Consider the following 12,070-nt stretch of genomic DNA (forward strand, 5'->3'; position numbering starts at 1 on the left):
TTTTATGCTTCCTTTATTTACCATTTGCCTTCATAAAAATGTTGTTACTTCCTCTTGTTGAGTGAAAAATGATAAACTTCACTAAGTGAGAACTTTGCAGTTAAGAGGATGACCCCGAAACAAGAGAAACAATTAGATTTTCTGAATCCTGGAAGTTAAGTTTCATTTCATATGTGAGAGTTCAAGTATGGTGGCTATAGTTTGAAGTCCATCGGTATTTTAGATCAGTCTGGTAGTGTATCTTGTCTCTCTGTAGAGATTCGATAAGGGGTGGGAAGTTAGAAGCATAAGCTTATTTTACATTGTTGAATTGTTAACTTTTTTACAGTCAAATTGTTATGAAGTTTATTCTCAGGATTTTGGGTCTGCATTGTTTTAGGGTAATAAAACCATACAACCACATGAACTCCACTAAGGTCAATTTTTTTTTTCTTTTTTATAACTTTTTTACATCTTTGCGTAACTGGGTTTCATGTGGGGTGGTCAGTGTCATTGAGAAACGATATTCACCCCATACTTAGAACCCATTTGACGCCCCCCTTAAAAGAAAAGAATTCCAAAACAATTTTTTTTTTTTCAAGTTGATGTAAAGCCATTGGCTTAGTAAAGATGGGATTGAATAATTATACAAAATATAGGACAAAAAATAACATAAAATTACTAAAAATTTTATCTCTAGTGGTTTGGTGTTATTTTTTGTGCTATGTTTTGTGCGCGTATCACTAATTTTGTTTGTTTGACGGGAAATGGATGTGAGTTTTTGCGTTTTATAATTTCAGGATTGGAATATTAGAGGCTTCTATCCTTTCTTCCTAACCTGTTGTTTTCGTCACCTTCATAGTGGACATTTAAGGCAATCTGGCTATTGGCTATAACCATGCTAAACACAACCTTCTCATTTTTTTCCCTTGTAAGTTCTAAATTCTTTATTACAGGCTATAACCATGCTAAACACAACCTTCTCATTTTTTTCCCGTGTAGTTCTAAATTCTTTATTACAAGTCCTGAATTTTTTGTTATTGGTTTCATCTTATGCCTAATACAGATGAAATTTGTTAACATAATAGAAAATTGGGAACGTGTAATGAAAAATTTAGAGTTTGTAACAGAAGTGGGGGGAAGCTTCATTAGACTCTCAAGTCCGAAGTAAATTGTAGCCCACTCCGTCAGAGGGAGATGAATGAAGAAGAACTTTTGAATGTTCATGAAAAGCAAATAAATAAAGTTCATTTGATTTGATTATTCCTTTGGCAAGTTAGAGACTTCATGTGTAGCGTATAAAGAAAGATTGAAGAACTGACATGGCAGTTGCTTTGTGTCCCTGAATTCTTTTTCTTTTGCTTGAAGATGAAGCTGTCTACCAAAAACAATTTGTTTATGGGCACTAATTACGGCACGAGCACATGGCTTGTTATCTGTTGTGCACAAAGTCATTGGTTTCTTGCCGTGCGAATAGTCGTGTGTGTTTTATTTCAAAATCCAAAAAAAAAAAAAAAAAAATCAATGCTTGAATTCAAGGACCCACCAAATTCTCCAAATAAATATATAATTCACCTACAAAATTAAACGTGTGGTCCAGTGACAGCCCCAAAAGGAACTGGGCATTGACATTTCCTTTTTCTTTTTGAAATGTAATTTTGTAGTGGATTTTCTTTCTTTTTTTTCTTTTAACAAAAATGACTTTGCTTTAATTAAACTCAAAATCCAAAGAGTTAGAAAGTTACACGACATGATAACTAATCAAATTGACAGAGCGACACTTGTGATCACTTTCTTTTTTTTCTTTTTATTTTTTGTAATTTTGACATTAAAACTAGAAAACAAAAGCTATAAATTCACATGGCCAACTAATACGTAGATTCAGGAATCCAATTATTGACCATATTCTGAAATCTTTAGCTTTTTGGAAGTAGCAGCTAGCATCCGTCCGTGCCTGGCAAGCCCACCTCAGCAGCCACCCCCACTATCTTGAGCGATTCTCAAGCCTACATTTGTACATGGAACGCAGCACAAAATTCCAATTGGTTGTATCACATCGCTGTTACTGGCGAAGGCCGTGCCACCTTTTTCTGTCCACAAGACAGCGGGGCTCTGTTCTTATACAATGATGTAATAAATTTCCCGGTGGGTCATGTCTCAATAAATCTCCATTGGTGTGGATGGTTTTGACGTTCCATGGGGTCATTTTCTTTTGCTGTGAAAGAACATTAAAAAAATCTTTCTCCTGTTTTGTAAAATTAGATATCATTTTGCCGGGCATGATAAGGTGCTTATCCTCTTCTTTGTTGGAAAATCAATTAGGTGAGGTCAATCAATTTAATAAAAAAAATGGGAAACTGAAGATGAGGGCTTCTTAACTGCCAATTAGGTGAGAGATTCACCAACATTAATATTCTTAATGGTTTTTAGCCAACCATCATACATTATTTATAGTAAAGATTAAGGATGAAGATAAGATAAAAACAAAATGTCTAGAAGCAATGTTGCTTAATGCTTACATTCATCTTATAATAAGAAATTTAATCATTTCATCTCGTTAGCTTGTTTAAGTTCCACATGTCGCCATCATATTGATCCTGCTTTTTTATGATAATTTTATTAGTGCTTGATTATTAGACAACTCACTAAGATCAGAACTTCAAGAACAGAATGCACTACTTAGAACCCGATTACTTTCTAATAGCATTCTATAACATACATGCGTCACATGCTATAACATAACAACATGGTATCTTGAAATTACAAACATGGTTCAGAATCTATATACTAGCAAACCCCAAGTATTGAAAGAGCCTCGTTATTTGCAAAACACAGAGACCCTGCACAAATATTTTAGAACTAATAGGAATCTTCTAGCACCAATTCAACAAATGCAGTGCTTTAAAGAGCATCATAATAGCCACCATAGGTTATGTGAGCTCTTGTAATTGGGACCCCTCTCGCTGCTGAAATTGCTTCATTCAGTTTTGTTGCATGCTGGACCACTTGCTTAATTCTCTGAAAAAAAAAAAAAACAAACAAACAAACAATAACAATTAAGTTGTAAAAATCCCATGACATATCAAGGAAAATGAAAAGACAAACAAAATTACTGCAAATTTGGAATCCACCTGGTCATCAGCGTAAATTTGGAATCGAAGCTTCTGGTGCTGGTTCTGGTGATGATGTTTGTTTTTTTGCTGGTTTCCAAAAATGAGAACACATATGGTAGCAGCAGCAACACCAAAAGAGCAAATAGCTCCGATCCCAGTTAAGCTCCACTTCCATAAATTGAGGCCAAGGCCATCATTCTCCAGGACTTCATCATTCCAGCTTACTTGATCTTCGATCTTCTTCTTCCTTGGAGAACAAGTCATGTTATCGATTGAGGATTGATCATTGAATGTTGCTGCAGCATCAATCTGAGGGATGATATTATTTCTAGGGGACTTTGGTGAGTCCAATATTTTCATGTCGACAAATTCATTTTCCTTCATTTTCTTGAAGAAAACTTGGGAGAGTACAGCATCCTGATCGGCTTCAATGGATCCTATATTATTATTATTATTATTATTAGACCCGTTGATCTTGTCAGTGATTGCTGTAGGTTTCTTGACGATGACTTGATCATCATCATCAGCTTCAGGATCTTGGTGGCCTTCCTTCAGAATTGCTGCTGGCTCCAGCTGAATTGGAACTGGCACAAGCTGTTTGGCGGTCACTTTCCTGGAAGAATTTCCTGATGGTGTTTCAATGATTTTCTTGGATTCTGGTGATGGACACATGAAGTAGTTCATGTCGAAAACACTTTTCGGATTCAAACTCCTCTGTTTTCCTGATAAAATTTTCTTCTCATCAGGATTTTCCGGAAAATCAAGAAACCTGGAATCAGGAAGGAATTCCCACTCTTCTTCGTAGTCCATTTTTTTTCTTTTTTCCCTCTTGAGGAAATTAATCAAAGAGAGGGTTTTTGTAAGTGGGATCTTTTGTATTGTTGATTTGATGAATTATTGGATCAAAGATGGTGAGTTTTGTATGTTTGTTTAGGTGGAATTTTGAGAAGTAAGAGCTAGCAAGGCCACCACCAAGGGTGTCCTAATGACTCATTCAATCACAGATTGAAGTTGAAGCCATTAAGTGAGAAAATTATGAGGGAGTTTGATTGAGAGCTTATCCTCTCTAAAGACGACAATGGAGGAGAGTCCAACTGGGGGGCCCATCTTGTTTTTGCTAGATATTTCTTTCCAATTCTTTACTCATTACTAAATTTACAAGTTTTGATTACTTTATTATCTTTTTGGATAAATTTGAACTAGAAGTATATGTTCAACTAAGGGTAAAGAATACTTCCCCCCACCAGATTGAGGCAGAAATTTTTTAAGGTTGTCAGTTAAGTTTTTAATTACTACGATCTATTAAAAGCATAGAATGAATAAAGAGTTTAAATTTCGCACATAACCAGGATATGAAAACGTTTAATTCAAAAATACCAAAATTTCTTTTATATTTCTGAATTCTTTTATTCGGGTTCCAAATTGTAGGTTAAATATAACAGTAAATTGAAAAAATGTAACCAAAAAATTGATAGAGAATTTGTATCTGTTTACCTTTTATTTTCTTAATTTATATATGTATCCTTTAACCTTTTCTTTTCTTAATTTATACATGTTAAAGAGAGAGTGATGGAACTTTCTTTTTACCAGAAGAGAGATTCTTTAATTAGTGTCGTTACTCTTGTGATATGAAAAAGAAAAAAAGGAAAAAAAAAGAGTGTAGGTCAGGTTGCTTGTAAGAGTTTGCTTGGAATGATATTGACAGGATGAGGTTTAGAAAAAAGAAATAGTGAAAGTGATAGCCTCGTCCCACAACTGTGCATGGGCCGGTGTCTTAATTGACTTTTTCCACCAATGTTCCACGATTTGAGCCAAATGACTCAAATCCTTTGCTTCTCTTAGAATTAGCGCACAACCATCCTTGTAGACACATCTACTTTGGATTATTTGAATGTAAAATTTATTGGGAACCACCCATTAGTCGGATGGTACACCACTTTCCTTGTAGTATATATGTGAATAAGTTCGAGTCTCTACTTTCTATATCTAGATGGAAAGTAAAATTTACTAAATAAGGAGATTCCAACTTCTTCCCACATGTGAGAAGGTATGTGATTTATTGTCCTATTAATGAGTGTTTCCTTTTTAAAGTGTGATGGATTTACCATATAAGGGCACTTGAACTTCTTTCCACATGTGAAGAGTTATGTGGTTTAAAAATAGATTTGAGTCTTTATGTCTTGGATGAGAAGTAAAATTTATCATATAAGAGGACTCGAACTCTTTTCTATATGTAAGAAGATATGTAATTTATTATCTTATAAATTAGTGGTTTCTTTTTAAAATGTAATGAATTTTCCATATAAGGGAACTCGAAATCCTTTCCACGTGTGAGAAGATATGTGATTTATTGTCCAATTAACATGCGGTTCCTTTTTAAAATGTGACGTGACGTATTATGTGCAAGTATTAGCTATTCTTTTTCACATGGAAAAATATATGTGGTTTACTACCATATTAATGAGTGATTCATTTTTAAAGTGTATTACTCCAACTCAAATCATGTCTTGTATCATGATGACGTTGATTGCAGTAAAATATTTGACATTAGCAAAACTACTATAACGGTGGAAGAGGTATCCTAATGGGAGCTTTAATACGTTGAGTGCACGTTGAGTGGAAGTATCTTTACTGCACTATTAGTAATTGGTTCCTTTTAAAAATATGTTACTGATTTTTTTTTTAATTTTTTTAAAATGATGTATTACTCCAAGTCTCCAACCTAAGTCACGTGTTATTATATCATATGATGATATTGATTACAGGCAAAAGACCTGACGCTACTAATTGGTAAAATCTACTATGGTGGAAGAGTTACCCTCGTGGAGCTCGAATATGTTGAGTGCACATTGAGTGGAGGTATCCAAATATTTGTCAGCTATCTAGAATTGCTCTTGCTTGTCAATTTGGCTTTGAACAACCGTTCAAGATCAATTGCAATTGCTGAGTGAGATGATTTGTACAGACTAGAGAACATAATAACAGAAGATTTTGCAAACCATCTTCTTAAGTGATTTCGGAGGTCAAATTAGCCAATGAGAAAGATCAAAGTTCAAAAGAACCGATTTTTCCTAGAACCAACCAATTTTTACGTTAATCACTGTTTCAATTGCCGGCAAGCAAGCTAAAGCCAAGATAAAGTGGTCCTAATGCATAATAATGCAAGAATATTTCAACATCAGTAGGTCTGCTATCGAAAGGCAACTTGTTACAAGCCATATCTCAGATTGCTCAATTGTAGGAATGCCTACTAAATTTTGGCACGAAATTAGAAGTCAATCCCTATATGTGTGTGCGTGTTGTGAGAGAGTCGGAGAGGAGGAGCAGCGACAGCCACAGCAGGGGTTAATAAGATTACATTGAACTCATGTGTAATGTAGTTCCACAAAGGACAATAATATACACAAAAAAGTGAGCTGTTCTCAAATTTACATTGTCTGTTTGCTTCCTTCTCAAAAAGGCCCCAACTCAAACAAGGACAACAGCTTCAGCGATCATCACTATAATTAAAACTCAAAGACAAACATTAAACAAGAGAGAGATGTCACCGGCCAGAACGTCTCGTCAGTCTGCAGTACACTATCTGATTAATAAGCTCCTTCTACCCTGATTTGGCTCATTTATTATGGCAAAGTTTCACCTTAGGATGATGTCCTAGTTGATGAAGATTCACCTAAGGAGACTGAAGCCAAGGAAGATGCCCAAACCCGGGCATTCTTTGCACCTTCACGAAAGTTCCTGGTCTTACAGATTCTCAGTTTTGTCAAAACCCTCCTAACATCAACCATGTGAAACGCACGCCCAAACAATTGACTTGTCTCACCAAATATTTCCAAGTTTAAGTGTGGAACATAGGAGATCCAGAAAGCTTTGAGACGGGTTAACACTTCTGGGAATATGTACACAAGCACCCTCAAACAAAGGAACAATACACCAAACACCAAATAAGGTTCTCTTTGGATAATCTCCCTCGTTGACGAAACAAACCATGGGTGGTCACTCCCCTCCAAGCTGATTGATTCATCTTCAGCAAAATACTCCACCAGATCAAGTCCTGAAGAATAAATAGTGAGATGAAGAAATTCACAGAAATGAACATTACACAGCATGAATTCACAAATTCGGCTGAATCGAAAATGCTGGCTTTTTGAGATGTATGCCCTGATAGAACATTGATTAAAGGACAAACAACTTCTTAGGTTCCACAAGGGCAGTTTCAATAATCAATGATTTCTGATCACATTTTTCCTCTAACTCAGTAAAGCTTGATATCAATTCTTTAAAGTTAAAAATCAAATCAAAAGAAACAAGTAGTGCTCAGGAAATGCAATTTTTGGTACCAGAGAGAAAGAGACCTTTACCTGTGGTTTTCTCATAGAATTGTACTAGTGAATGCAGATCTTTTGGACCCTGATACCGCAATCTTGATGTTTGGTTCACCAATAAAATTGAGGGCAAGCTATGGATCCCATATCTTGAAAATATACTGCAACAAGAACATGCAGCATCGATATCAGCGGACAGAACAACATTAGGAACATTTGATACATAATTTCATAGCCATTTGGGATTCTTGATCATCTCTCAGTACGAAAAAGTATTGAATAGAACTGCCCAAAAAAAATAAAAAAAAGTTGTGCCAAAGGATTGTAGCAAATGATAAACTCGCTTCCCAGCAGAAATTAGAGGGGCCCTACAATGTCCGCAGAGCACTAAGTTCAAACTCCATTTTCACCAATTGACATTCTCCATGACTGACAGGCACACCATCAGTAGAAACAAGTTTTCTATGTACTGAAGCTGCTTCTTTCTAACACAACCAATTAAAAACAAAAAAGAAAGGAAATACAAAAGAAAGGACAGAGAAATCAATACAGGTTGAAAAAATATTTCTTTCTTGAGGCTGCATATTATGTCTAATAGTACCATCACAACACTCAGCAACCCACCACACATTTTATGTCAAACAAAATAAGGTTATCAAAATTGCACAATGAGGCCAATCTAACAAAAATGATCATTCTGCCAGACTATCTGTTAACCAGACCAGCAAAAAGGAGACTGACAAGTAAGAAATTCAACAAATCACACCCAATAAAGCCATTATATTGGAAGTATGTCAGTAAGTACCTTGGCAGGGCTGAAGATTGTTCTATTGTGTAATGTTCCATTTGTGGGAACATTGAGCTAAGGGCTTCAAAAGTAGGACGCACATCACGAGAAAATGGGCACCAGGAAGCATAAAAAAGTACGGAAGTATAAGCATTTCTCTGTTTTGATGTCAAAGCTCTGTCCAGGAATTCTCCATCCACCTGCAGAAAGCAAATCAGAAGCATTTATAATGACACAGAGATCTTCATCAGCTCAGTGCCAGAAAGTCATGCAAAATGTGGAAATTTCAAAGCAAATGTTATGCAGTCTCAATCGATTTCCTAATGCTCTAGGGGAGAAGAAGACGGTAATAATAAATAAAGAAAAGAAAAAAATTGACAATGAAATTGCAACAAAAAGAAGATAAAATTTTGAAGGGCAGGCTCATATTTTTGAATCTATTAAAGGAAACCACAATAAAGGAAAAAGTAACTACAAAGTGGAATTGACCAGGAGGAATGCAGAACAAAATTTACAACAGTATAGCTCCCTCTATTGATTAGTAATTTAGTAAAAAGAATAGAACTTTACAAGGGGAGGAGGTTGCCAGAGACCAACAAGTAGGATTGGTCAATGTTGGATACCTTCTGTAGACTGTCCACAAAAGGAATATCAAACCAATTTATAAACATATGGCGACACTATTAAAATTCCATATTACAGTGGCTTATAGAAACATTGTAGACGGAAAGATAAAAAGAAAAAGGAAAATCAAGAGCTCCTTCAGTACCCATAAGCCAACCAAACAATGTCAAAATCTAGCATGAGCAACGGGTAAATGAACATCAAAAGAAAATAGGTGCCACATATAACATTATGGTATGACTCAAAAGTTTCAGCCAAATGCACAGATGAAATCTCTGGTAGTTTTACTCAAGAGCCACTAAAAAACCTAGTAACTCAGATTAACTAAATTAAACTACCAAAAAACTCATAAACTTGAAGGAATCGTACAATTATGTTTTTTCATTAAAAAAAATATTTCATAACTCCTAACTTTCTAAAAGTGAAATTACAATAGTCTTCCCATGATTGCATCTGATTGGGTGCATATGTGAAAACAGTTAAATGTTTTCACCACAGGTAATGAGTCGCACAAATCAAGGAAAAGATATACCATTTCCTATCTTGTGACTACACACTCACCAAAAAATCAGAATGAGGGTTTTCTGAAAATTTCACAAAGAAAAAATTCATTCAATGACATAAGCAGCCTCTATTATGTAAAAGAACCCCTACAAAGAGAGCGAATCTGTCTACTATGCCATTACAGAAGAATTTCTAACGTAACCTATCATCAAGACGGTTCACAAACTTCTCTCTCTTAAGTCTTAACAGCAGAAAACAAGACAGCACAGAGTCAAACTCGCATGCTTCCCAATACAGAAGTCAAATACAAAGGACGTGCCCCTTAAGATTATAAAAAAGTGTCCTATAACTCCACTCACCAGAATAGGAGATACCAGACCCCCAACCACATTATAAATAGAAATCTCTAACATATGACACGTGCAACGAACCAATTTCTGTCAGAAAGTTTTGATCCAGTACTTTGAAATGCTATTCTTCATAATAGTAAGAAGAATCAGAAAAATAGGTATGCTTTGCACTTCAAAGGTAAACCGGTCAGAGAGCAAAAATATAACTATAGTCTGACAACATTGTACAAAAATATACATTCTCATAGACAAGTAAATAAATAAATTTTCATAATCATCAAGCAACGTCATATGTCTACTCCATTACTTGCACTTCTGCAACAGCCAAGAGTCAAAATGATACTTGTACAGACATATTTCCCATATCAGCTTTGAATAACCCCATAACAACATAGATCAATGCCATGTCCCTTCAACATAAAGGTTGCTGCTTCGAGCTAATACTATACGCGCAAATACTACTTACCACTCATATCTTCACTCATTCAGCCACTAGTGACATTCTAGAGAACCAAATCAAAATTTCAACAAAAGGCTTATCATACAATCCTGCCTAGCACTTTTCAGGAACCATTTTTAGCTCGTTATACGTGGTTCTGCTTCTTCATAGCATAAATTACAATTTAAATATTCCAAAACCAAAAACATGCAAAGTCCTTAATCTCAACAGGCATTCAAAACACAAATCCAACTACATATCTCATAATTTGCTTTTTTTTTTTTTTGCCCCACTTATTAGATTAAAGAAAAATCAGTTTTATTCTACCGACACAATCAACCACCCTTCAGTCGGCAAATCGACCTTTAATTCTCCTAACACAAAATCCCATCACATTAATCAAAACATGACATTTTCAACAATAACCCCTAAAAATACAAAACAATTAACAAATACCCAGAAACCAAAATCAACCAAATAGATCAATAGATCAAATACAAACACAAAAACCCTACAAATTAACAAATCAGACCAAGAAAAGCAAGAACCCAATAATCCATAAACAGCTGCAAATTCGTCAAAATCAATTAAAACGAACCCACATATAAAACCAACCCAAAAATTGAAATTTAATAACCAATTAAAAATCGTACCTCGAAAGGAGGATTTGGAGAGATCCCAGGAGGGCACTGCGATTGAAGATTATTAAGAAACACAACTGAATCTTGCGGACACAGCGATGCCGATGAAACGAATCGTATAGATAAGATAACACTAAAAATGAAAATGAAACGATAAAAAGATGATGATGAAGAAATCATTGAGAGGGGTACGACGGGGGAAATTGATAGAAACGACGAGGTCAAAATTGGCAGCGAAAACAAACAAACAGAAGAGAAACAGAGAAAGAACCTGCTGATTCAAGGGAAAAGGGGAAAAAAGAAGAAAAAAGCACACACAAGTGTAGCCCAGAAATAGTTTCAGTTACGAGTGTTTGGTGATGAATAGATAGATTGATTATTGATTGATAGCTTTGCCATATTTTCCTGTCCTTGTTGTTTTATTTTTGGTTAGTTATTTTTTTAAAAAATTTTAATGCAGAAAAAAGTGTAAAGTTCGCGTTTTGATTTTCCAGCTCCCTAAAACTAATTATATTGGAAGGCTTTTTATTTATTTATTTATTTGTTTATTCCATGGCTGCCTGGTGTAAGATGTTCAGATGCTAAAGTCTAAAGATGATTTTTTTTTAATTTTATTTTAATTTAAAATTAAGATAATTTTATTTAAGATAGTTTTATTAGGTGAATCCTATGCATGACAATACCAAGAGAGTCCCCAATTTATTACATATTTTTAAACGAGGACATAGATTGTCTGTTTGTATCAAATAAGTTCCTCACTTTTTAATGACCGAAGTACCCTAATACTAATGTTTTTGCACATATCAATTGAAGATATTGCGTTACAGATATGCCCAATTTGCTTCAAAATACCAAATATATGTTTTGACTCGGTTCTATTTTTATTTTTACACAATTATGTCCTAAAATTCAATGAAATTATAAAATACATTTATTTAGAATTAAATATTTACTCAACTTATTATCAGGCTTAATCAACTTCCTTAATTTTTTTTTTTTACTTATTACTTGACATTATCATGAAAGTTGGAAATAGAATGAGTTTTCTTAACTTGAGTGGATTTTTTTTTTTTCAGGATATAATTTTTTTACCTCATTAGTGTATATTATGTAATATGATTTAATGGGTGTCCTTGTTAGTTGTGTTTCCAAATAATTGGGGTATGTGCTAAATAAAAAGCCGTGCCATGTGTCTACGTCGAGGGCAGCTACTTTCAGCCTCCTTGTTTCCCTAGAATTAGGACTTATTTGATATAATTGGAAAAAAACTACTTCTTTCGAGAAATCATAAAAAATTATCATTGCCTT

At 34.7% G+C, this 12,070-nt stretch overlaps 2 protein-coding genes across 2 annotated transcripts; both read right to left on the bottom strand.

Moving 5' to 3' along the window:
• Positions 1-2,655: 2,655 nt before the first annotated feature.
• On the bottom strand, positions 2,656-4,144 carry LOC102623448 (uncharacterized). Its single transcript, XM_006479057.4, has 2 exons — positions 3,111-4,144; positions 2,656-2,997 (listed from the first exon to the last, which is right to left on the bottom strand). The coding sequence occupies exons 1-2, from the start codon at positions 3,900-3,902 to the stop codon at positions 2,881-2,883; spliced, it is 909 nt and encodes a 302-aa protein (XP_006479120.2). The 5' UTR covers positions 3,903-4,144; the 3' UTR covers positions 2,656-2,880.
• A 2,289-nt stretch (positions 4,145-6,433) lies between these two features.
• LOC102623743 (5'-adenylylsulfate reductase-like 5) lies at positions 6,434-11,299 on the bottom strand. The gene is made up of 4 exons (XM_006479058.4): positions 10,775-11,299; positions 8,223-8,404; positions 7,454-7,578; positions 6,434-7,146 (listed from the first exon to the last, which is right to left on the bottom strand). The coding sequence occupies exons 1-4, from the start codon at positions 10,940-10,942 to the stop codon at positions 6,734-6,736; spliced, it is 888 nt and encodes a 295-aa protein (XP_006479121.2). The 5' UTR covers positions 10,943-11,299; the 3' UTR covers positions 6,434-6,733.
• Positions 11,300-12,070: the final 771 nt, after the last annotated feature.

Source organism: Citrus sinensis, chromosome 3, assembly GCF_022201045.2.
Source record: "Citrus sinensis cultivar Valencia sweet orange chromosome 3, DVS_A1.0, whole genome shotgun sequence".
NCBI lineage: Eukaryota > Viridiplantae > Streptophyta > Magnoliopsida > Sapindales > Rutaceae > Citrus > Citrus sinensis.